Raw genomic sequence first — 24,570 nt, 5'->3', positions numbered from 1 at the left:
CATGTGGCAATATACTACCATAAATATTGCACTTTAGGATGAGCTTCAAACGAGGGGGACGACAGATCTGGTTTTTTTTTTCAAATACAACACGAAAAGTCAATGAAAAGCGAAAAAACTACATCTATCCAAACATCTAGATCGATCCGTTTGAAAGCGTTTCTAACCGTGTAAAAGCAAGTCAAAGAACATATGATCTCTTAAAAAGTTTCTGTTACTGGTCTTCACATTCACTGGGTGTCAACATCAGGATTCATCAGCAGGTTGGAAAAATGAAATTAGGGTTAAACCACATTGAACATTTGTTTTCTTAGTAGTTCTTAGTCTCTGTCTGTGATATTGAACTGGTTTTATACTTTGTTAGATGCAAAGACATTTCATGTATAAAAACGTATTTCATTAATACTGAAGCAAAAGCTGTTATTGATATTAAATATGTTATTGAAAATCGTATCGAAATGGTGACAATTCATTTTTTTTATTTCAGTACATATTAACAGCAAACTATACATTTCACATAACGAAATTTTTGAAGAACATTACTATATAGAAGGATTATTTTTCACCTATTATGCTATTTTATGAACAATTTTCACATAAAAATACAACTTTTTACTATTGCTGGTTTCTCCATATGAGAAACATCCAAAAATCGGAAACCATGAGCTTCACACCAAATTTTACACTAGCCAAATGTTGTACACTCGGTGTAGTGGAGATAATGTTTCGTCCATGAATGAGGAAATGACGTATGATATAAGTTTTAGAAACTCGACGGTTCTTTCGGAATTAGCAACATAATCTTTGATGGTATTTAGAACAGTTATCGATGTCATTTTCTGTACTGGCTTGAAGTTCATTTTATCATTTTCGTTAATATCTGATACGAACAATCCGTGCCTGTCCTTCGATACATCGGCAATCAATTTTTCTAGATGTAGGATTTAGATATTCGAAACTTTTCTACAAAGACAAGTTAATCAATTAATATTTATATCGGCTTATTCTGTATTTTCACAGCACGATGAAAAATCTCCTGTTAGAAGAGTATTACAAAAATGAATTTGTAAAAGTAGTATAGTATAGTTGGAAAAATATATCAAATAGAATAACAGTCTTTCTTATGATCACTCTTTACGTGGAAAGTAAGTTTAATATGGTTGTTTTATGTGCAAATAATGAAAAAATACAAATATTATGTTCGTAGTCTTGCAACGGATCTAGACTTCGAAATCCACCTTATGATCGCCCGTTCTCCCGAGAAAAACCGGAATTCGGATGGAGATTGAAATCTTTCTGTGCACTTCCATGCGTCTGGACTCGCAACATGAGCTGAAAGTTGACGTATGTAGTTCTATAGCGTCAAAATAGCTTTCAGTTATGTTGGCTAGAGCGCCGTTCACAAATCCAACATATTCCAGTATAGTTTTTATGTTACACGGAATCTCTCCTACTTCTTTCTCCAATCTTTACCAAAAATGTTTCTGAAAACTAATGATTTAAAAAAATCATCATTTTATTTAAAATTTAATATCGTTGTTCCTTGAATAATAAAAAACTTCAGTCTTTGAATTTATATTTTCCTTCAAGTGACATTTTAAACTTTCAAGTTTCATTGCTTATTACTATACATCATATCTCCATGGTTATGTTTTTAACCAGCAAAAACCCAAGAAAAGACGATCGATCCATATTCAACCGTTACTATGTGTAGCAAAGTAAGAAGTAAAGTGTGCATGATCGTATGCAGCGTAATCGAAGCGAAGTGCATATTTTTAGTGTCGCCCCCTCGGCTTCAAACTACAAGCCATTTCGAACCCTCTCATTCTGCTACTAACGCAGAAGGCGTTAGCACCCAGTCGACGCCGTTCTATTGACCAAATGTCATCATAGACGCTCGGGGAGGCATGAGATAGGAACTTGTGAGGACTTAGTTATCTCACTATTTGACGACCTTGATACAGAGTACAGATATTATACAGATTTTCTAAATTATAAACAGATTTATACAGATTTCACAAAAAGTAACGAAGAAAAATTGAACTATTTCGCCTGAGCTATCTATTAGTTTCTATTTCTTCGCGTTTCGTTTTCGGCTTGTCAGTTCTTAAAGCAGCTCAAACTGAACTGTCATCTGGCAGATCAATCTATATCTATATCTATTATTTCTGACGTCTCAGGCGTAAACGAGTGACGGCTTAATACTGGTCTTCGCAAAATGTGAACATTTAGGGGTTTTGTTGGTTTGTACAAAAAGCACATATTTCGTTTCTATTTTTCGCGTCAGTGCTTAAGGCAGTTCACAGTTTCTGCACAAACCAACAAAAACTACATGTATCTATTAGTATTTGATTGCAGTGACGAGATAAAAATTTATCAATCAACGGACTACATGTATAATTTGAAACCAATTTGAAGTGATATTAAAGGAAGTCATGGCATCATGAAACTTTGTCAGACTGAGAGTTGTATGACCTGAACTCATGAAGTCAACATTTTCAAACTATTAAATTTCGTCGATGAATTGTAAGCGCGGCAATGACTTACGAAGATATGAAGAATGAATGCTCATTAAATCTGTTATTCTTTAATCATAATCTATTGGAATAACATCTTCTAGCATTATTTTATTGTAGAAAATTCATTTTATGAGTGAATACAGATAAATACAAATTTTTCCGCAAAGCAATACAGATTTTCTATGAACAGATCTGGTACACGCAGGGAAATTAATTTTAAATTTAATCACATTGCGCTTTGAATTCAAAGATATTTTATTTTGAAACAGTGCCTATTTTCATTTCCCTTTGATTCAAATACATTTGGTATTTGCTTCAAAGCAAATAAATGTTGTTTCTACACGTTCAGAAATAAATAAAATAAACATTAAATTCAGATACATTGTGCTTCGAACTAAAACATTTTTTATTAGAATATGGATCTTACTTCGTTTCACTTGAAATTAAATACAATTGCTTTCGTGTGATTGTAAGTGAATTCAATGATAGATTGTTTTAAATTCATTGAATTGTTATTTAAAACGAATTTTTAACTGGTTATTGTCGATACAATGATCGTTGTTCTGAAAAAAATAAGCATTTTTCCTATAGAAAACAAATAAGTAGTTGAGGTAATGAAAGTTTGAGTTCAATTTTTTTAATTATTGTATGCATTTAGTACGCTCAGCTAAGTATGGATGCGGTATTAACTCCTCTACTATATTTTGCTTAAAATTTTAAATAACTACGGTGAAACCGTTCCCTGGGATGACTACAAATATAAGTTCCCTGTACATGCATAATTCATAATATACCGTACTTATGAAAGCACTCACTATGGTATCACACATTTCGAACGATTTCAATAGTGGAGAGTATTTCGAAATTGTCAACTTCTTCACAAGTTATTTCCTCGAACGCGTCCATTCCTCCATTCGAATGATGTAGCAAAATGGCCGGTACAAACAACATTATATATTAATAAAAGTAGTGTTAAATTTCTCAAACTAAACTAGTAGCAATGTTTGATTTAATGGGAATATTTTAGAATCAATATTCTTTGGCATTTGATTCAAAGACGAAACATTCTATTCAACATTTATTAATTTGAAGCTAAGACTCACCAGTTTGATTCCATTGAATTCAAGTCTCAAATATTTAATTCCAATATATCATATTACTTCATATAATTTTTAATTTGAATCTATACCACGACAGTTTTGATTCAAATACATTTAATGTACTGTAACAAGCATTTGAATCAGATAATTTTTTAATTTGATTTTATGAAACTTTAGAATTTGAGTCCATATCTTAATATATTTAAATAAAAATGCATTGCCACCCTATGTTTAATTCAAAGAGAGTTTTATTTCATTCGAATTTTAGATCAAAAATAGAATTATTATATTAGAATCTAATGTGTTCTATTTTTCTGCGTGTAGTTTCCGTATGGCACAAGGCCCACGAAATCAATCTTCAGCTCAGCAACGCCATCGCTCGGCATCACATTCACCATATCATGTCAATTGTATGGGTGCGCATTGCTGCTGTTTTGGTGCGCACGAATTTGACATTTCTCTCCTCTACTTCTATGTACGAGATTCGATTTTTTTTATTAATTTTGTCGTGAATACGACTTACTTTAATATGGGGTGCCTTTTCAAAATTTACCGTCTGAGAGAGTGATAAGTTTTTGATCGTGAATATCTCCTGTTGTATCTAACGAATCAACATAATTCTTGCTACATGCCATCGGAAATATGATCACAATTTTATGATAAAATATTCAGTTGTGTGACTTAATCTCAAATAGTTCAAAATTAAACTTTTCTGAAATGTTTGGTATAAACGAGTATCAAAGAGGATAATTCATAAGGCGCGTTAGTCTTTCTCGTATTTTTAAAGCTCTTAGCTCAGTGATCTGTGAAAGGATTTATATAATCTTACTACCAATAGAATCGAAATTTTTCAACTTAAACGTGTATAGCAAAAGAATTGAAGTATTTCAATAGTACACTATTGAAAAACCCTTTTGAATGCTAGAAACGAATCCCGTACAGCATCCTGATAGTTTCTTTCAATAAATTATGCAAATCCCTTCTTTGTTTTTGCGAAAAATGTGGAAAAGGGTAATGCTTGCATAATTCATACAATTGATCAACTAATTTATATTCGGAAGTGTTAAGGAACATGCCAGTTGTTTTCGTATTCACGACATCCAGTTATATCTCTGACATTACGCACCCGCCTATTTTTATTACTATTTTTATTACGTCTATTATATTTTATTACTATTACTATATTTTAATAAGGATAATTTTTTTAAATATTACCATTTAATTCTGTTATAAGTATATCACGTCACTATACAAATTCACTATGTATCTCACGACACTATAAATCTTGTATAATAAACGTTACATCACATATGCACATTTCGAATACAATTTATATTCATCTTCAGTGTGATAGTTTTGTTTAGTTTTAATACTTTTATTAAATATGTTCGGATACTAATTTTACCACCAATTGATTCAGATTGATTCGAGTAGTTCATTTCAGCATCATTTTTCCAAACTAGTGCTTGGCATTTGCGTTGCCTATTTGTATGAGAACAGTGATGCTAATCTAAAACAACCCTTCTCAGTCCACTTAGTGGAATTTTCATATATCTTCAAAAATCACCATAGGGGGGAGTACATGAAATTTTCGAAATCGAAAAAAAATTGTTGATGCCAAAAGGCTTAGAATTGCATGAAACGTCGAGATTTAGTGTCATCGACTTTTTGGGACTTAAAAAAAATATCAAAATTTCACAGTCCCAGAAAGTTGATATTTTCAAAAAACAATTTTTTTGGATGACACTAAATTTCGATGTTTCAAGCAGTTTTAAGAGTTTCGGCATCAAAAAAAAATTTCGATTTAGGAAATTTCATGTACTCTCCCCTATGGTGCTTTTTCAAGATCTAAAATTGTCAAACCTTTACCACCGGGCAGCACCCCTCAAATTTTGCATGAAGGCTTTTTTCGAGGTGCTTAAACTTTTGAGCACGAGAGCTTAACGAAAATAAAGGTGATCCCAAAATTTTGGCACCCTTATATAGATATAAGAGCGGTAAAAATCAACGTGTTTTGTCGGTTACGTCACATATACCATCATATATCTGGAACCAAAAGTCACAGCCATTTGATCTTCGAACTTGATCAATGGCTCGACAGTAGCTTTCAAACGAGCCTAAGTTTGTTAAAATCGGTTCAGCCATCTCTGAGAAAATTGAGCGCGTTCAAATACAACGCCTTTTGTCGGTTACGTCACTTACAATCATATCTCTGGAACCAAAAGTCTCAGCCATTTGATCTTCGAACTAGATCAATGGCCCGACAGTAGATTTCAAACGAGCCCAAGTTTGTTAAAATCGGTTCAGCCATCTCTGAGAAAATTGAGCGCGTTCAAATATCTTCGAAAAGTGAAGTTCGAAATTTTTCAAATGTGGTATCCGAGTCTTACCAGAAAGAAAACAGAAAGTATTACATAACGATGGATTTACCTTGAAGAACAGTACTGTAATGATACTCTTAAAAAATCATGAAACCTAGCAGAAAAACCTGTTTTAATCCACCTAGTGGTGTAATGATGCCTGTCTCATTTTCATATTCTCCTGTACATTACAGCAGAAATTCCCCGAAATACTACATTTTAAAAAGTTCAGAAAATAGTTTTGAAGATTTCTGTTGCATAATACTACTACATTGACACACTACATTTGAATTTTAGTTAGTGAAAATCTATTCAATCATATGTGAGAAAGTGGAGTGAGCTCCATTTCAACATATTTGATTATTATTGCCGGTACTTCCGGAACCGAAAGCTGGATATCGACATAGAGACATTTGGTTCATTCAACCATACACTAACATGAGCTACAAACTTATTTACGGTTCTCTATGACGATTTGAATGTTGGAAAAAAAATAGTCATACTTGGATCAAATTCAGCAAATGATTTATGGGACTATCAATGGTTTATTTGGTTACAGAGTCTCATGGTCTGCAAACTAGATAAAATCATTAGCCGTGAAATCGGTTAAATTGAAATCTTGTGCATGGCAATTTGAAGTCCACCACACACACACATTTTATGAATACATCATGGCGCAATGTTTTAGCAGATAATTGTTTTCGTTATTTTTTCATAGCCATAAAATTTGAAAATCTGTGGTTTTCGGAAAAATCTGTGGATATGGTAACTCTGATTCTCTTGTCTGCAGAGCAACGTTGCCAGGTATACCGATTTCTCGTTATTTATACTTACTTTTGACTTTAAAACTGTATTGCAGATAAGTTCTCCTAAAATGTTTGTTTGTTTGTTTTTTTTTGGATAGGCGAGACAAAAGGTTGTCGTGGGACTTTATTTTTGCTCATTTTTTGTTTAAATAATTTGCACGCTAGCATCATGTGCAAAGCATTTGATCTATCACTGCTTGTAGAACACATGAAATTCATGTAAATGTACACCTAACTCATAAAATGAGTGTAAAAACTGTTGATATTTAGTGGAAATCATGCTACATTTATATGAAATGCACATAAAAACGATAAGATATATCGATACCTCCAGATTCTATATGCATTTCTTGTGAATATCACATTGTTTTCCACATAGATTTCAATTCAAACAGAGTTGATCGATTCAAGTGTTTTTCGCATACATTGGGTAACAGAGGTATTTTGGCCCACTTTAGGATTGATTTTATTTTGGCCCACTTTGTGAAAATATCCCCCAAATGTTATAATATCTTTGAAAACCCCTTCCGCAACAGGTAATTTAATGTGATTAGCTTCAAATTGATGCAACATGGGTTACTTAACATCGATAAAATCCGATGAAATTGATAAAGTTTGTTAGGTGGGCCAAAATATATGAAGTGGCCAAAATACCTCTGTTACCCTACTCATTCTCACTAAAAAATGAAGTGTTTAACACATGTAGTTCGATTTTATAGCAAAACACATCTCATCCGAAGGAAAAACACATCAAAGCTAAGTGAAAATAATCCTATCTCGCATCTTAGTGAATTTGCACATTAAATCTTGAAACAAATCGCTTTTCTTATGTATTGAAATGAAAAAGGATATTAAATTGAAGTTGTGTTTACGTATGAATCGATAGTGCAAATTTTTATCAGTGTATGTAGTAGAAATTCAGATGCAGATCGAGTTTTTCGCCGGATGTAAATTTTTGAAAAAATGATCTGGCAACGCTGAATCAAGTTGCCAGGTCATTTTTCCAAAAATCTACATTCGGCTCAAAAATCTATCGGTACCAGGTTATTTTTAAAAAAATATAATAAAATAAAACACGAGGAAAGGTCCTAAGTGCAAATGAGAGTTTCTCTTTGTTTACTTTCTCTTTTGATTATTACGGTCCTATCGTAATCTCTCTCTCTAATCCTTTACATAGAATAGCGACTGAACCCAGCGACTTTCGATCTGTAGTTCAGAAATTGTTGAAAATGCAGGAATAAGCCGTAATAGTTAGAAGAGTAACTAAAAAGAGAATTTGTCGTTTGCTCTTGGGACTTTTTCTAATGTTCATCGAGATTTGTCTTGGTCAACTATAAGTGGTCCTTACACGTGACAATATTATTGTCAGTCGAAACTATTGTCAATTGAACAATCCAATCAGCGTGGTCACCACGAGATAGCGTTATGGTGATTGTTTTGACATATCCCATGTATTTAGAAAAATTTTTGACAAATTTTTCAATTTACTTGAGTTTGAAAGAACGCAGATGGCAAAACCTTGCTAATATGGGTAAGAAAAACGATTGTTCACGTGTTGTCATCAAACATATGATTTCAAATTGTCCTATATTCGTGACAATCGCGGATGAAATTTGAAATTTTCAGTTCACATACAGATTTTATTTAGATGATAAAACATGAGTAAATTGACTAGTCATAAAACTTTTGATCATAATTTATCAATTAATCTCAAAATCCAACCTAAAAAACAAAGAATATCCCAGATATAAAAACAGTACCCAACCTCACTTCTTCGAATTTGGTATTTCATGTTACGATTTCTCCATAAATATCAATCAAACATACCACGGAAAGTTACTGAATCATTAATGATCGATTTTTTTACCAAATTTTCACACGTTTTTGTATGTTAGTATTCGATTCATAAGAAAAATAAATAAAAACCCTGCATTTTGTTCGAATCTTCAAGCGAAATCTGAAAATTATCACCATCGCTTAGTTCAAAGCTCGCCACTCGGGCAGCGCAGCGATCGCAAAAGAGTTGGTTGGATTCTTCAATACCATCAATCCAATTCGCTTGATAACTTGAGTCCGAGTTTTTCGAAAAATTCAAGCGTTTGGCGTTAAATATTGCAAATGAATGTTTAATTCTTGAGAGAAGAGGTCATTGCACATATTTAACAGCTTCTCTCTGGAGAGAAAATATTGTTGGATTAATGAGCAGTTTTGATTTTTTGACAATATTTTCGTCAATCCGATGAAGTCTCGGTTGATTTTCCAGAAGGCTGTAACAGCAAGTGACAGTTTCTCTTTGTTCACTCTCTCTTTCGATTATTGTGATGTGATCTAAAAAGATTTTCTTAGATTTCACAGTTCTGTTTGAAAGTCGAACGTTTCGAGCATCATTCTATACAAAGAGTTAAGTGATAAACGTGTAAACCGCTTGATAATTAATAGAAGAGAAAGTAAACAAAGAGAAACTGTCACTTGCTGTTACGGCCTTCTAGAAAATCAACCGAGAAGTTTCCACTACATGATCAAAAGTATTGTCAATAATATTGTCTCGTGTAAGGGTCGCTGTATACAAGGAAATTTTGACCGGGCTTCATTTTCAGTGATAAAAAAAGGTCTCACCACCTATCGTATAGAGGCCAAAACCCGAAACTGGAAAATCTTACAAATTCTGGAAAAATTTGAGAACTCAGCAAAAGATTTGGTTAGTTAGAGTGTCTGGCGAAGCGAGAAAAATCTGGCATTTGCAGATAAATCTGACAATCTGGCAACGCTGTGCTGAATGCACATTAAATAATAATAATAGCATAATCTATCCAATTTCATCACACAAAGCTCGGCAGCTAATCGTATTTATTCATAATGCCAGTCGATCAAAAACGAATAAATGGCCCAGAAGGATCCGTTCCTTATCAGATGTTTGAAAAATTTTGGAACAAACCATTTGAGGAACGCATAAACGATGTTTTTGATTCTACTGGTAGAAGGAAATGTGGCCGTGGAGAGAATGAAAGCCGAAAGTACTGTGAGTTAAAAAAATAATTCTATGTTTTCACGTTTTAAAGTTTTGATTACATTATAGTTGCGAAGCTCGGTGTTGTTTCAACTGCCAAAGGATCAGCTTATCTTGAGTTGGGTAATACAAAAGTGATTGTTTCCGTATTTGATCCTCGGGAAATTCCAAAGCAGAATAAATTCAGAGAACTGGGGGAGTTGTACTGTGATTTCAAATTCTCTCCGTTTGCGTGTACTTACCGCAAGAATCCTCAAACGGATGCCGAAGAGCGATCATTGGCTGCAGCAATGAAAAAAGCTTTGCAACCAGTAGTCTGTCGGCATTTGTTTCCAAACTTTCAAATCGATATATTTGCTAACGTACTAGAAGATGATGGTTCGGCTCTAGCTGCTGTTATCACGGCTGCAGGACTTGCCTTGAGTGACGCTACAATTTCAATGTTTGATATTATAACTGCTACAACAGTAGGTATATTTGAAGACAAGATTTATTTGGATCCTACACTTTTTGAGGAAAGAATCTGTTTGGAAGGCAGCAAGTTAGGACATCATGGAGTTATCACACTTGCTAAGCTACAAACCTTGGATCAGACGTCGGAATTGCGGCAAACCGGTAATATTTCTCTTGGTGTTTTGAAGTTAGCTTGTAACAGATTAAATCAAGCTAATAATGATATAGCACCTATCGTTCAGCAGATTCTTCTTTGTAAAGTCCAGAATCATTTAAATGAAATCGATTTGGAGGAAGAAGATGAATCGAATGATTCAGAAAAGAATGGTTTGGATGATTCTAGTATAAGTCAGCTATCTGTAAATGTAGATACTTGAGAAATAAAAAACAAGTTAATTTTATTAAATAATTTATTCATCTGGTTTTTCGGGCGGTGGACCACAGGGTTGGAGCATTTTCTCCATAATATTGAAACGAATGCGGGCTTTAGATTCGTTCTCCGCAGCAGCGAAGTAGCTGAGCATATCGTAGTGTCCCAGGTAGCTGGCAAGCGAGTCACGATGCTGGTTAGTAAGCCATTCGTATTTGTTGGTGTCCGCGTGTCCCGTACCAATGTATTTACTTTGCAAGTGCTCCAACTGACTGTGAATGTTGTATCGGTCACCCATTTCTACTTCGTGTTAAAATTTGGAGGCTTCAACAATATAAAATCTCTGCAACAATAGATGAGCCACTGATATAAACAACGATCTTATCCGTCAAAACTTGTTTGTTTGTTGCTATGCATAGTTGCCAGATTTACATGCAGCGTTGCCAGGTTGCCAGATTTGTCTGGCAAATTCCAGATTTTTCTCGTTTCGCCAGACACTCAAACTAATCAGATCTTTTGCCAGATTTTCCAAATTTTCCCAGATTTTCCAAATTTTTCTAGATTTTGTCAGGTCTCGTTAGATCTTTACGGTTTTGGCCTATATAGGTAGGTGAGGAAACCTTTTTTGTCTTTGTTTTGCTCACTGAAAATGGAGCCCGGCAAAAATTTTCTTGTATTTAGTAGACCCAGAGAATCCAGATTAAATTTTGAGTTTTGACAGATTTTTGAAAAAAATAACCTGGCAGCTCTGTTTACATGTTTGTTGGCCACAATGTCATGTCATGTCATGAACATCCTCAGATTGGCAAATTGTAGCAAAACTGAAATGTAGAGGCGCTGCTTGTTTAGAGATGATATTTTCAGCAAGAGCTGTCAAATCTGTAGGAAAATTTTTAATTACTCCACCTTTTCAAACATTTCTTATAAAAACGTACAAATTCATTTGAAAAATCATAGTATAAGTCGAAGAAATAGTTTTTACTCTGAGGTGGTAATGTTGATCATAATTTATTGTGCGAAATCTGCCGTTTATTCAGAATAGAGCATTAAACTTGGTTTTATACCATTTTTCAAATGCTTGGATATAACAAATAAAGTATCCAAAATAAATAATACTCTATCGCTATACATTCTAGTACTCGAGAAATCAACATTACACTGATATCTGCTTAAAAAAATTTTGATTGGAAAAAACCTTACCTTACCCAATTTCACATATTTCGGAAGATTTTCCATGTTTAATCGTAGTTTACACCAAAAAAGGAATAGTAATCACTTTGAAATCAATTTTTTTTCTACTACGATTATACTTTTATTGCTGATATTTATTTGTACTATTGAATAAACGATAAAAATGTTACAAATTACTACTGCCGATATGAAAGTTTTCGAAAGAATCCTCCTTTTCTTGGTTCCATTTTTCATTGGCAAGTGTCGCTACCGGTAATTCAGTTTTGCGACAATGTGCCAATTAACATTGAGCAATTTGACGTCTCAGTTACTCACACCGATGCAGAGTGCGCAGATCTATTCATATACGAAATTAGAATGTGTACCAGCCGAAGTCAAAGTTTGATGTGGTCAGAGATGCCATTTATACAGATTTATCTGTATTATACAGATTTTTATATGCTCATACAGATTTAATACAGAGTACAGATTTTATACAGATTTCCTCAATTTAATACAGATTTATACAGATCTCACAAAACGTAAGAAAGAAAAAATTAAACTTTTCTGTCTGAGCTATGTTTTAGTATTTGATTCCAGTGATGAGATAAAAGTATTTCAGTCAAGGGACAAATTACAAATTAATATGGAAATCAGTTGTGAAATCCATTTATATTATAATTTGAAACCAATTAGAACTGATATTCAAGGAAGTAATGGCATCATGAAATTTTACTGTCAAACTGAGAGTTGTATGACCCGACTTGACGTTGCATATTGGGCGTTGAAATTTCATGTCAAATTATGAAGCCAACAATTTCAAACTAGATAAATATCTGGAAATTCAATAAAATTGTTGTGGATAAATAAATAAAAAAAGACTATGAAATTTTGTCGTTGAATATTCTTATGAGCGCAGCAATGACTGATTGAATCTACCATCCTACAACCACAATCTATTGGAAAAACATTTATTGGCATCATTTTGTGTAAGAATTTCATTTTATTAGTGAATACAGATCAATACAGATTTTTCATACAAAGCAATACAGATTTTCCATGAAAATATCTGGCATCTCTGGTTGTGGTTTCAATTTTACACTGAGGTAAAACATTTTTGACTCATATTCATACACTGCGAAAAATGCATATAGAATTTCGTAAGCTATGAACTAATGAGCACGCTTACTTGTGGGTACTCAGTGGCTGATTCAAAAGTACTCATTTTCGAATACTGTGACCAGCTGTCAAAAAATGAGTAAAATATAAAACTTTCACTGAGTAGAATTAGCTTCATCCGACATTTTCATGTTTGAAATTTTGAAGATTTAAAGTTGCTCAAAATGGAAAAAATCAGAGATCTAGTGGACAGTGAGTCGTATGAGCCTATAGGGTAACAGAGGTATTTTGGCCCACTTTAGGATTGATTTTAGTTTTGGCCCACTTTGTAAAAATATCCACCAAATGCTGTAATATCTTTGAAAACCCCTTCCGCAATAGATAATTTAATGTGATTAGCTTCAAATTGATGCAACATGGGTTACTTAACATCGATTAAATCCATAAAGTTTGGTCGATAAAGTTAGGTGGGCCAAAATATATGAAGTGGCGAAAATACCTCTGTAACCCTAGTTGGTAAGTTGAGCTAGCTTCTGCGTGGATTTCTCTGTATTTTTGCAAGTTTGTCTAAAAAAGGGATCAACAAATCCGGATCGGAGATCTGGAATTTTCCAGAGGAGCTACTATTTTTTCCGGTTATACAGTGGACTCAGGTATTGAGACGAAATTCTCAATCCACTAGGCGCTATTCAATCAATTACATGATTTTTCAGAACCTGACTGATTACTTGGTATCTGCAAATAGAGTACCGCATCTAGTTTGCAATGCCGAAACGTTTAAAATTGGATCATACTGTGTCATTGTTGATGGTGTTTGTTAAAAAACAGTTCTATCAGAAATGCTGTAGACATATATTTTAAAACGTTCTCCGTCTTCGGCATACAAATTCCAACACGAGTGAAAATTCTTCACGATGTTATATACATTGTAATTTACAAAACGAAAAAACATACAACTCGCAAAACGGTGCATAAAATTGCCGGAGTGCTTGAGGAGTCATTAAAAGCTCTGCTTATGGGAAAACAGAAATTATTTCATAAAACTAAACAATTTGAAGACAATACTACGTCTGAAATTAAATGAAAATTTATAAACTATTAATTTTTTTTTAGTTGTTGAGAAATCATAGAGACGTAAAATCTATCCATTTTCAATGAAAAAATGAGTAATTTCCACTCGCTTACAAGTGTCAACAAAATCGAGTAATTTCTGCTCAAAATTTGCGAAAAACGTATTTACCCAAAATTGCGTAATACCTATTCTACTCAATTTTGGGTAGGTATAGTTTTTGCGAAATTGGCTAGCTTTTGACTCAATTTTGGGTAGCCACAAATAAGCGTGAACCAAGTAGAAGACAGTTCCATTGCGTGATATAGAGTTTCATGAACGATTTTATGTCTTTCTCAACTGTTCTCTTGGCATTGCAGTGTTTTTTATTGCATATATGTCTTCAATAATTGGCACGATGCGGCTCAACAAAATTTACTGGGTTATTTCGACATACTCACACTAGCATTAACCTTTCAACTGCTGAGAATAGCTACATCAACACATTCGCACGTGGATTGGACTCACGATGTAAAATACCTGGTGATCACGTTTTTCTATAGCGGCCCTTACACGATCATTAAAAGTGTCATTACTAAGTAATGACACTTCTGCTCAAACGCTCGTCATTACTGCATTACTGTACATCATTACTTTTAGCATTACACGTTCATTATTAATGATGAGTATTTGTAACTACTCCAGCAAAAGCAATAGCAATATTTTTATTTTCGTTTAGCTGAAAATAAATTTGATTTGCCATTGAAACGTTAAGGTTAATGAATTATTAACAATTTAAATCTACACTTTGTCATTTTTTCGCGTATAGTTCTAAAGATATTCAGTACTTCCACAAAAAAATAAGAAGAAGAAATAATGTTGGTAATGATGGAAAATCCGGAATTCCATCATTACTCGTGTCATTACTGAACTCGTAGACCTTACACGATCATTAAAAGTGTCATTACTTTTTAGTAATGACACTTTTAATGATCGTGTAAGGGCCGCTTATGTGTTAGTGCGGTTGTCATTTTTTTTGGAATAACAGAGAGAAGTGAAGAAGAGAAACATAAACAAATGACGTTTCGGGAGTTGCTTTTATAAAAATATTTAGACTTGATGCTGTTTGCGAAAATATTGACAGTGAAATGCGGTGTTTTGTTCCGGGATGTTTCAATCGTTTTCATCACCTGCATTTGAAATGCCACCCACAGCACAATCACTCCATTATCCATAATAACTGTAATAGATACCACAGTGCGATCCGCCAAATCCTTCCTCCAACGAAATGAACAGAATCGGTTGTGTGTTAAATTTTCTATATTTCGACGTTACCTTGCAAGCCCTTGAAGAAAAAATGTTCAGATTTTCAATTAGTGCCAAAGATTCGCCAGGCTGCGCGACAACTGGAGTAACTTAGAAGTGAAATCCCGATCTGAACTGGTTGTTTGTTTATGTTTACATGCTTGAATCCCGGCGCGCCATACTTAATTTCGTGAGAAAATTACCAACACAACCAAAACTGTCTTATCACGCCACCAGTGTATTTTACGTCGTGGATTGGACTATTAGGCTCTCTGACAGCTCACTTACAACCACAAATGCAAATGAGATTGGTTTGTTTTCATCAGGAAACGCATGCATTAAACACGGTTCAGACGATCAATCAACTTCCGTCGGCGCCCAGATTATTTTCATTAATTTTTTTAGCCGAATATTGCTCACGTATCCGACGTTAAAATGTTCCGTGAACTTGACGTAGTGTCCTTTCATATGAATTGCTTACAATTAATGTTGTTGTTCCGTAATCCTTCTATGCAGGTGATAGTTGCTTGATGCTGCGTGTGAATCGCTTTTACATATTGTTTTGTTTTCATCAGGAAACGTGTATGCCGCCCATTTTTCAGTAGGGCCACCGTTCATTTTTCACCGGGCATAGAAACCTCAATTGAGCCTAATTAGGCTCTCTGACAGCTCACTTACAACCACAAATGCAAATGAGATTGGTTTGTTTTCATCAGGAAACGCATGCATTAAACACGATTCAGACAATTAATAAACTTCGGTCGACATCCAGATTAACTTATTATTTTTTTAGCCGAATATTGCTCTAGTATCCGACGTTAGAATGCTCCGCGAACTTGACGTAGTGTCCTTTCATATGAATTGCTTACGATTAATGTTGTTGTTCCGTAATCGTTCCATGAAGGTGATAATCGCTTGATGCTGCGTGTGAATCGCTTTTACATATTATTTTGTTTTCATCAGGAAACGTGGTGGCCACCCATTTTTCAGTAGGGCCGCCGTTCATTTTTCACCGGGCATAGAAACCTCAATAGCAACTCTGCCCTTGACGCATTGTAATTAAGGAGCACACATTTAAAAATAGTTACTCAAAAATTAGTAAGATACCAGGATACCACTCATCTACAGAAGAAGTGGAACAACTATAATTTAAAGTAACTCCGTGGACTTAATCCCAGAAATTTGATTTTAATGTGGAACACATTTTTGTTTTCTATATAGCGGTGCAAGCTAGAAACTCAAGAAAAATACACGTAGAAATGCGGTCAGGTTTTGAACAATTACAGCTCAGTCAATTTTGTATCAATTATTAATATTATGTCACCATTTGATTGGAAATATGTCTACGTATTGATTTGAATGTTCATAGCCATGTATTTTCAATTTTATATCATTGAAATGTTGATTAATAGCTAGCAGTGTCCTATTTTGGCTGCAAAAAATCTCCGGCATACCGGATTTCCCTGCCATAGTCGACGGTTTTGAAGGAGTAAGCGATATATCAAATGGGAAGCAGCCCTCTGATTGGTCAATCGAAGCAAAAGCAAAGCTGTTGGAAGCACGCGAATCTACAAATAGAAGCGAAATTATAGCTAACGTTTCAGTCTTATGCGTAGCTTGCTAGAGCCCGCGTACGCATGGCTGCCAGATGACTGACTAAACGCTGCCAGCTGGAAAAATATGGCTGGCAGACATTCTGGTGACCGGCTGCCTCACCGCTGCCAGGAATACAACTCAAACGATACAACCGTATCCACCAGGATTTTTCCACATTGAAATCTTTGACATTTTCAGCGAAGGTGAGAAGATAAAAACGCTCGGCTAACTTGGATACAGGCGACTTTGTTTTGTCAAATTGGATTTGACAACCGTAACTGAATCAATTTTGGTAGCCTTCTGGTGGCCATGGCTGCCCAGGTAGCCAAAACGCTATGCGGGAGGTAGGTTGTTGCTACACAGCAAGACAAAAAGTGCCATAAACGATTTGAAGCTTTTATTGGTATGCTCTGATCTTGTGTCATGCAAGATTGGATGAAATCCCATGTTATGTCGTTTCGCCAGAGAAATTGACAACTACCCCAGGGTAAATTTTGAGTGCATAAGACTAATTTTTAATTTATATAAGATGACATCCATTGATAATGAGAAATATTTTATCGCTTCAACCGAAATCGCAAAATGGTAGTAATGGAAGAGAAACGCTATAAAAATAACTGCTTGCATACAAAACTTGAACACAAGCTTGGTGAAAAGAAGCTTAAATATCGATATCCGTATCGCAAGCATGTACAAACATTTAATTGTATACATTTGGGCTATTGATGTAATTTCGTCGGCTACGAAACAAATAGAAATCACGATAAATAGAGTGTATATTCTGGGTTCGCGTGTTCGGTGTTGATTCCTAATAAGGATCAATCTAAGCAGACTCTTGTGCATTTGCGGATTTAAAAGTGTGACGATTAATTGAAAATGTCAATCAATGGAAATTTTGGTTGCCTTGTTCCACATCAACGGCTCGAACAACCCCATGGGGTTGATCCTTGTAGTTTTTTCGAAATAAAAAAAATGTTTTTGGGATAACATTCAATTCGACGTTTCATGAAATTCTGCAATTCTAAGATCTTTGCCATCAAGAAAAATTTTTCCATTTCGGAAATCTCATGCCCCCTAAGGTTATTTTTCACGATCGATCCAGAGTTATATTGTAAAGTGTGTTCAATATTGTACACCGTCTTTTAAACCGGCGAAACGAAAAACATAAAAAATTTTAAACTGGTCTCAAAACAACTCAAATCGATAGTCATTATCAGTAGGCAACTAAACAAACCGATTCCGGCTATCCTGGTTCCCGGTGTCCGGTTCCGGAAGCACCGGAAATAGTGGTCATATATACCAAAATGGATCTCACTCACTTTTCTCAGCGATGGTTTGATTGATTTCCACAAACTTAGAATCAAATGAAAGATCTTCGGGTCCCATACGGAATTCCTGAATTTAATTCGGATCCGACTTTCGGTTCAATTCCACATACTTAGATTCAAATGAAAGGTCTTCCGGTCCCATACGGAATACCTGAATTTCATCCGGATACGACTTCCGGTTCAGAAGTTATAACGTAATGTGTTTTAATATTGTACAGCGTCACTTAAACTGGCGGAACAAAATCCGTAAAAAATGTTGTAAGCTGGACTCCAAACCGTCAATCTTAGGGTCAAAGGAAAGTCTTATGGTCCTACCAAAAATTACTGCATATTTTCGCATATAACAAACAGTTGAATTGTCATTTAGAGAGCGATGGCAAAATTGTATAAAATCTAAATGAAAATTTGAATAAAAACTAGTACAGTTTGTACGTCATGTTAGTTGAAGGCCGTACGAATCGACTTCGATTATACTGGTTCTCGCGTTCTGGTGCCGGAAGTGCATATAATAGTGAATCCACTTCGCTTTCTTAAGGATGACCTACGCGAGCAAAGTACTGTTTCATTATGTATGTTATACTAGTTAATGCACAAGCAATCCCTTGGTTTCTTTCGAAAATCGAAGAAATTTTGAATAGAATACCACAATATTATACATGAGAAAGGCATCATTACACCACTAAGTGGATTAAAACAGATTTTTTCTACCATTCTGATCTGTCAGTTCAAAACTAAGGGATGGGCTAGGCCAACTTGTTCTTTTGGTGAACTAAAAAAATTGTATGCTTTGTATGGAACCTGGGGGTATTATTAATTGTATTTGATAAAACTATCGAGTATCTTATTTGACAGTCACTTTCACTGTACCAATTACAGTTGACGATGATTTTAGTCGGTCTGTCAAGGTCATTTGACATGATTGACAAATTGAAACTCTGGTGAGGAGCAAGAACTGCACTGAGATAAAACCACTTAAAAGTTGCATCAATGTTTTGGCTGGTGCGTGTAAAGTTTGCGTGCTTAATCAGCACAGATCAGGACTTGCATTGAAAGCTAACAGACAGGACACTTAAATTGGATTCTTTAAACGTTTTAAAGTCATTTCGAATATTCCTTCAGTTGGGACAGTACTCTCATGTCATGATGGAACCATGTTACCCTATCAAAAACATCCAGTACACTGCTAAAAATCAACACATTTTTCAAAAGTGTTTCTTTACATACATTCTATGTATCTAGGTAAATTCCACACAGCACAAATCATTATCAGACTGTAATTTTATAAATAAATAATTAATACTTAGAGTATGAAGTGGAGCGAAGAAATGTAGAAAAATTCTCTCGTGGTTCATGCATTGTAAGACTCGAGTTCTTGTAGCTTCTTCTACCGGATTGAACATGATGTATACAATATTGATAAATATCGAGCAGCTTCTGTCAATCAATTCGGCAATCACCAACACTGCCGGTGGTATAAGTCCACCAAACAGGTAAGCCGTGTGGCATCCGGCGGAAATATTTTTTACCAAGAATTGATGATCCACCGGTTTCCATGTCGTAAAAGGCCACAAAAATAATAACTCCAAAGTCAAGGTGTATTTCCGTGCCGATGACTGAATGGCTGCAGGAGGTTAAACAATGCAGTCGTGAACGGAATATCTTGGGTTTTTCCCTTACTATGTTAAGCGAAGCTCTGGCGCAGTGGACGATTTCATTCTTCGCAACTCGTGGGGTTTAAATGATTCAAGCATTTTAAAAAATCCTTCCATGGTTCGCTATAGGCGATTATAAGCGAATATATTTGGTTTCTTCTAGTTGTTATACGATAAGTGCTGGAGATGTAGTCTTCATTACTTTATTTTAATAACAAAGCAATCTCCTGCATAAACGTACAGCAACTATGAATTTATCCAGACTTCTGCAAGAAGGAAAACCTTCTATAGCTTTGGTTCGAGAACCATATTTCCAAAAAGGAAACTTCTACGTTGGAAAGTTATTAAACCCAGTCTTCGTTGCCTTCAACCATAACGGTTGACTAATCCACGTGAAATGCATCGAGCATGCATACTTGCAAATGGTACTCTCAATGTTTCTCTCATATCGGAGCTCACAACTCGGGATATTTGTGATGTCACAGTAGTATGACTATAGATGACATAGACAGGAAATATGTCTATTGTTCGGCATATTTACCGCATAACCAACTTTCGCCAAGCGATGACTTAAAACAGGTTGTATAATACTGCTGCAAAAGTGATTTACCGCTTATGATCGGCAGTGACATAAATGCTCACCATATCATTTGGGGTAGCACATATATAAATTCGAGATGCTCTGATATGATGGAATTTGTGAGCAGTACAAACCTGTAGCCAATGCAGGAAATCGTCCAACTTTTGCGAGATCTGGAAGACAGGAGGTTTTGGACATAACTCTCTGATCTGATAGAATTGCGCTTGTATTTTGGCTCGTCTCTGATGCGCTCGAACCTTCGTTATCTGATCATAAGTACATCTTTTTTGACCATTCAAACGTTAAATTCAATATTGTCACATTTCGTAATCCCAATTTTTCAAACTGGGACGACCTCTATGAAGAGGGCTTGGCGACTAGATTTTACGGACAAAAATGCTCTTCGATCGTCTGAGCGAAGTGGTTGGAAAAGCCTTTGCACAAATGTCTCTAGTCTTAACGAGGCTAGCAGGTTAAATAAGTCAAGCCGGAATAAATTGAATTAAAAATTTGATCTACTTAAAACTATATAATTAAAACTCAAATATCCATATTAATTGGATTTGAAACTAAAACTAGTGGAGTTAAAACTTAACCTAATTAACTAAAACTTAAAGACTAAGGCAAAATTTCTAAAACTTATTAACCGAAGAACCCCGAGGACTCGGTAAAGTGCCCCGCAAGTTACTGGAAAATTATGTCGATGTGGAACTAACACAATCAGTTAACAAACTGCTTAGCACCGAACACGAAGTGCGGTCTTCGGTAAATAATTTGGCGAAAAACCAGTTTTGTAAATCCTTACTCAATGGTATACCCTCTTCCGAGCCAAGCTGCGGGCACGGTGAATCCTGAACGCGGACTGACGGATGCTAGAAAAACTACGGAACCACGAGTAACGATAGTCGGAACGCAGGCACAGCAGTCTGAAAGAATCAGATGTCCCGTGTGGCAGGATAGGACCTTCGATCAGCGTTCTCAATCGCGAGGTTCGATAGAACAACAATATTTAAACCAACAGCAACTTCATATGAAAGCGTATCCGAATGCTAGCTCGAATATACGTTCGCGCCCCGCGAATCAAAGAGAGACCGGAACCATCTCTAATGGCTTGGATTTTTTTCCTTGAACAGAGATCCACCCCAGTACCCCAATCGCGAAAGCGAGGATGCTACGTATACGCTAAATCGAAGCCAGCTAGCTGCTAGACATGCTGTATCGAAAGATCTGCCAGAGTTTAGTGGTAACCCCGAGGATTGGTCGCTTTTTTTTCTCTATGTTCAACTCATCGACACAACTCTGTGGTTTCTCGAGCGAGGAAGACATGCTCAGGTTGCGGAAATGCCTAGAAGGAAAGGCATTGGAAGCGGTCAAATGTCGATTACTTCACCCATCGAACGTACAAGGAGTTATGACTACACTCAAGATGCTGTACGGAAGGCCGGAGGCCATCATACAAGCAATTGTCAGAAAAATTAGATCTCTGCCGTCTCCTAATATCGAAAAACTAGATACCGTAATCCAGTTTGCGCTTAGTGTTGAAAATCTTGTTGCGACACTAGAAGCCTGCGATATTGCCGATTTCTTGTATAACGCTTCGTTGAGGTATGAGCTGGTGGAACGACTGCCGCCAACTTTAAAGCTAGATTGGGCAAGAAGCTGCCGCGACAATCCTACTCCAAACCTCTTGGACTTCAGCGTGTGGTTACGGTGTATTGCCGAGGATGCAAGCGTCGTTTCGGTCTCCGTATGCAGCGATTACCGTTCAAGAGCAACGAAGAAAGACGGCTTTCTGAATCTTCACTCCGAGGAGGAACGTCATCCAGTAGGTAAACTACAGATAACACAGACAGACCAGCAATCCTTCGTTTCAAAATAGTGTGTGGCCTGTAAGGGGAGTTGTTCAACTTTAGCGCAGTGTAAACGTTTCAAGGAGCTCAGCTATGATTCGAAATGGGCAGTAGTGCGGGATTTCAAAATCTGTCGGAAGTGTTTACGGAAGCATAACGGTCCGTGCAAGCAGAAAAAGGTGTGTGGTGTTGATGGTCCATAATCCACTCCTTCACTATGAAACTAAGCATACATCGGCTAGGACTACCGATACTCCGCGGGCTCAATGCAATCAAGCAACCAACACCAGCTATAACGTGCATCAAGGTCAGTCAGAAATTCTCTTCAGGATTGTACCAGTTATTCTTCGGGGTCCATCGAAGACGTTACGTACTTACGCATTTATAGACGACGGTTCAGAGCTCACACTTATGGAGCAGAGTTTAGCTGACGAAATAGGAATCCAAGGGCCAACACAATCGCTATGTTTGCAATGGACCGGAGGTACGAACAGAATGGAAGCCATGTCTCAAAGGGTTGAATTGCAGATCTCAAGTGCGTCAACTTCCTCAAAAACGTTTACACTTCGCGAAGTGCATACCGTCAGTGATTTACAAATGCGGCCGCAGACGCTCGTCATGTCCGAGATGCAAGCTAAGTACCATCATCTAAAAGATTTGCCGATCGAATCATATCGAGATATCAGTCCACGACTTCTTATCGGCCTTGACCACGCTGAGTTAGGAAATGTCTTGAAATGCCGCGAAGGAAAAGCAAACGAACCCATAGCGGTTAAAACTCGTTTAGGATGGATGGTCAACGGAAACTGTTCGAGAACGAAGGCCGGCGATTGTGTAAATCATCACAGCGTCCGACTCTGCCAATGTGAAACCAAACCGAATGAAGATCTGGACGAGGCCATCAAACAATACTTCTCGTTGGAGAGCCTCGGTGTCAGCAAACCAGAAAGTATGCTATTATCTTACGACAACCGAAGAGCGGGAGAGCTGTTGCAAACACTGACCAAGTGCGCAAACGGGCGTTACGAATCGGGCCTTCTTTGGCGATATGATAATGTCCAGATAGCAAGCAGATGGCACTGAGACGATATCAGAGTCTCGAAAGGCGTATGCAAAAGGATACCCACCTAGCGCAAGTGCTAAAGACGAAAATCGACGATTACGTAACGAAAGGCTACATCAGAAAACTTACCGTAGATGAATTAGAGGAATCACATGACCGAATCTGGTATCTTCCAATGTTCCCGGTAGTGAATCATAACAAACCCGGTAAGATAAGACTAGTCTGGGATGCGGCCGCGACTTCATACGGAATTTCTTTGAACTCAGTGCTGCTAAAAGGGCCTGACAACTTGACGTCACTCCTATCTGTCTTGATTCGCTTCCGTGAGTTCCGTGTGGCTGTCTCCGGGGACATTAGAGAAATGTACCACCAAGTTCAAATGAGATCTGCAGACCAGCAATGCCAACGTTTTTCTGGAGAGAAACGCGCTAATAAGGAATTGAGGACGCAGTTCGACCAGTTAGACCACGGCAAGATATCAGCTGAATTCGTCACATTGCACACAACATGGAGCTTCATTCCGCCCATGTCGCCTCATATGGGTGGAGCGTGGGAGAGACTAATACGCACGGTCAAGCAAAATCTGGACAGGTTACTCCCAAATCGTTCGCCAACAGATGAAACACTACGGAACATACTGATTGAAGTGGAGCACATCGTTAACTCAAGGCCGTTAACTGAAATCCCGCTTGACAATGACCAATCTCCAGTTCTAACTCCCCACCATTTTATCATTGGGTCGTCCAACGGACTGCTTCGACGGTAATCCTGCGCGACTGAAGCAAAATTGGCGTCTATCGCAGAGCGTAGCGAACCAGTTTTGGAAGCAGTGGTTACGCGACTATCTTCCCTCTCTAACTCGCAGGGCGAAATGGATCGTGGAAGTAAAACCGATTAAAATCAATGACATTGTGGTTATCGTCGACGAGAGGTTCCCTCGCTGCTGTTGGCCAAAAGGACGTGTCATAGCGACCAAAGTAGCACCAGACGGACAAGTTAGGTCGGCAACCGTGCAAACCACCAATGGGGTATACGAGCGGCCGGCCGTCAAGCTCGCGGTTCTCGACGTTGACGTACGAGAGAATACATCTCAGAAGGATCTTCGATGCATTGAAGAGGGAAGTGTTAAGAACGCAACGTCGATCGACGGCTCCAGTCCACCTCTGCGTAAAAACACCAGAAGAAACGCCGTCTGCACCCGTCGACTGACAGGGGGATCGGCTGTCGAAATGTCAAAGGATGTT

General features: G+C 36.7%; 2 protein-coding genes across 2 annotated transcripts; one reads left to right on the top strand and one right to left on the bottom strand.

Moving 5' to 3' along the window:
* Window positions 1-9,525: 9,525 nt before the first annotated feature.
* On the top strand, window positions 9,526-10,638 carry LOC131438276 (exosome complex component MTR3-like). The gene is made up of 2 exons (XM_058608157.1): window positions 9,526-9,804; window positions 9,862-10,638. The coding sequence occupies exons 1-2, from the start codon at window positions 9,642-9,644 to the stop codon at window positions 10,620-10,622; spliced, it is 924 nt and encodes a 307-aa protein (XP_058464140.1). The 5' UTR covers window positions 9,526-9,641; the 3' UTR covers window positions 10,623-10,638.
* Window positions 10,638-11,044, bottom strand: LOC131438277 (splicing factor 3B subunit 5). Its single transcript, XM_058608158.1, has one exon. The coding sequence runs from the start codon at window positions 10,911-10,913 to the stop codon at window positions 10,656-10,658; it is 258 nt and encodes an 85-aa protein (XP_058464141.1). The 5' UTR covers window positions 10,914-11,044; the 3' UTR covers window positions 10,638-10,655.
* Between the last annotated feature and the right edge of the window lie 13,526 nt (window positions 11,045-24,570).

The sequence above is a fragment of the Malaya genurostris genome, chromosome 3 (assembly GCF_030247185.1).
Source record: "Malaya genurostris strain Urasoe2022 chromosome 3, Malgen_1.1, whole genome shotgun sequence".
Lineage (NCBI taxonomy): Eukaryota > Metazoa > Arthropoda > Insecta > Diptera > Culicidae > Malaya > Malaya genurostris.
The sequence above is the reverse complement of the archived record's forward strand: the minus strand, read 5'-3'. Positions and strand labels throughout refer to the sequence as shown.

Excerpts from the sequence above, each read along its gene's own strand:
- LOC131438276 (XM_058608157.1), top strand. The coding sequence starts at position 9,642 with ATGCCAGTCGATCAAAAACGAATAAATGGCCCAGAAGGATCCGTTCCT. Across the intron at positions 9,805-9,861 it reads GAATGAAAGCCGAAAGTACT|TTGCGAAGCTCGGTGTTGTT; the intron begins GTGAGTTAAAAA and ends ATTACATTATAG.
- LOC131438277 (XM_058608158.1), bottom strand. The coding sequence starts at position 10,913 with ATGGGTGACCGATACAACATTCACAGTCAGTTGGAGCACTTGCAAAGT.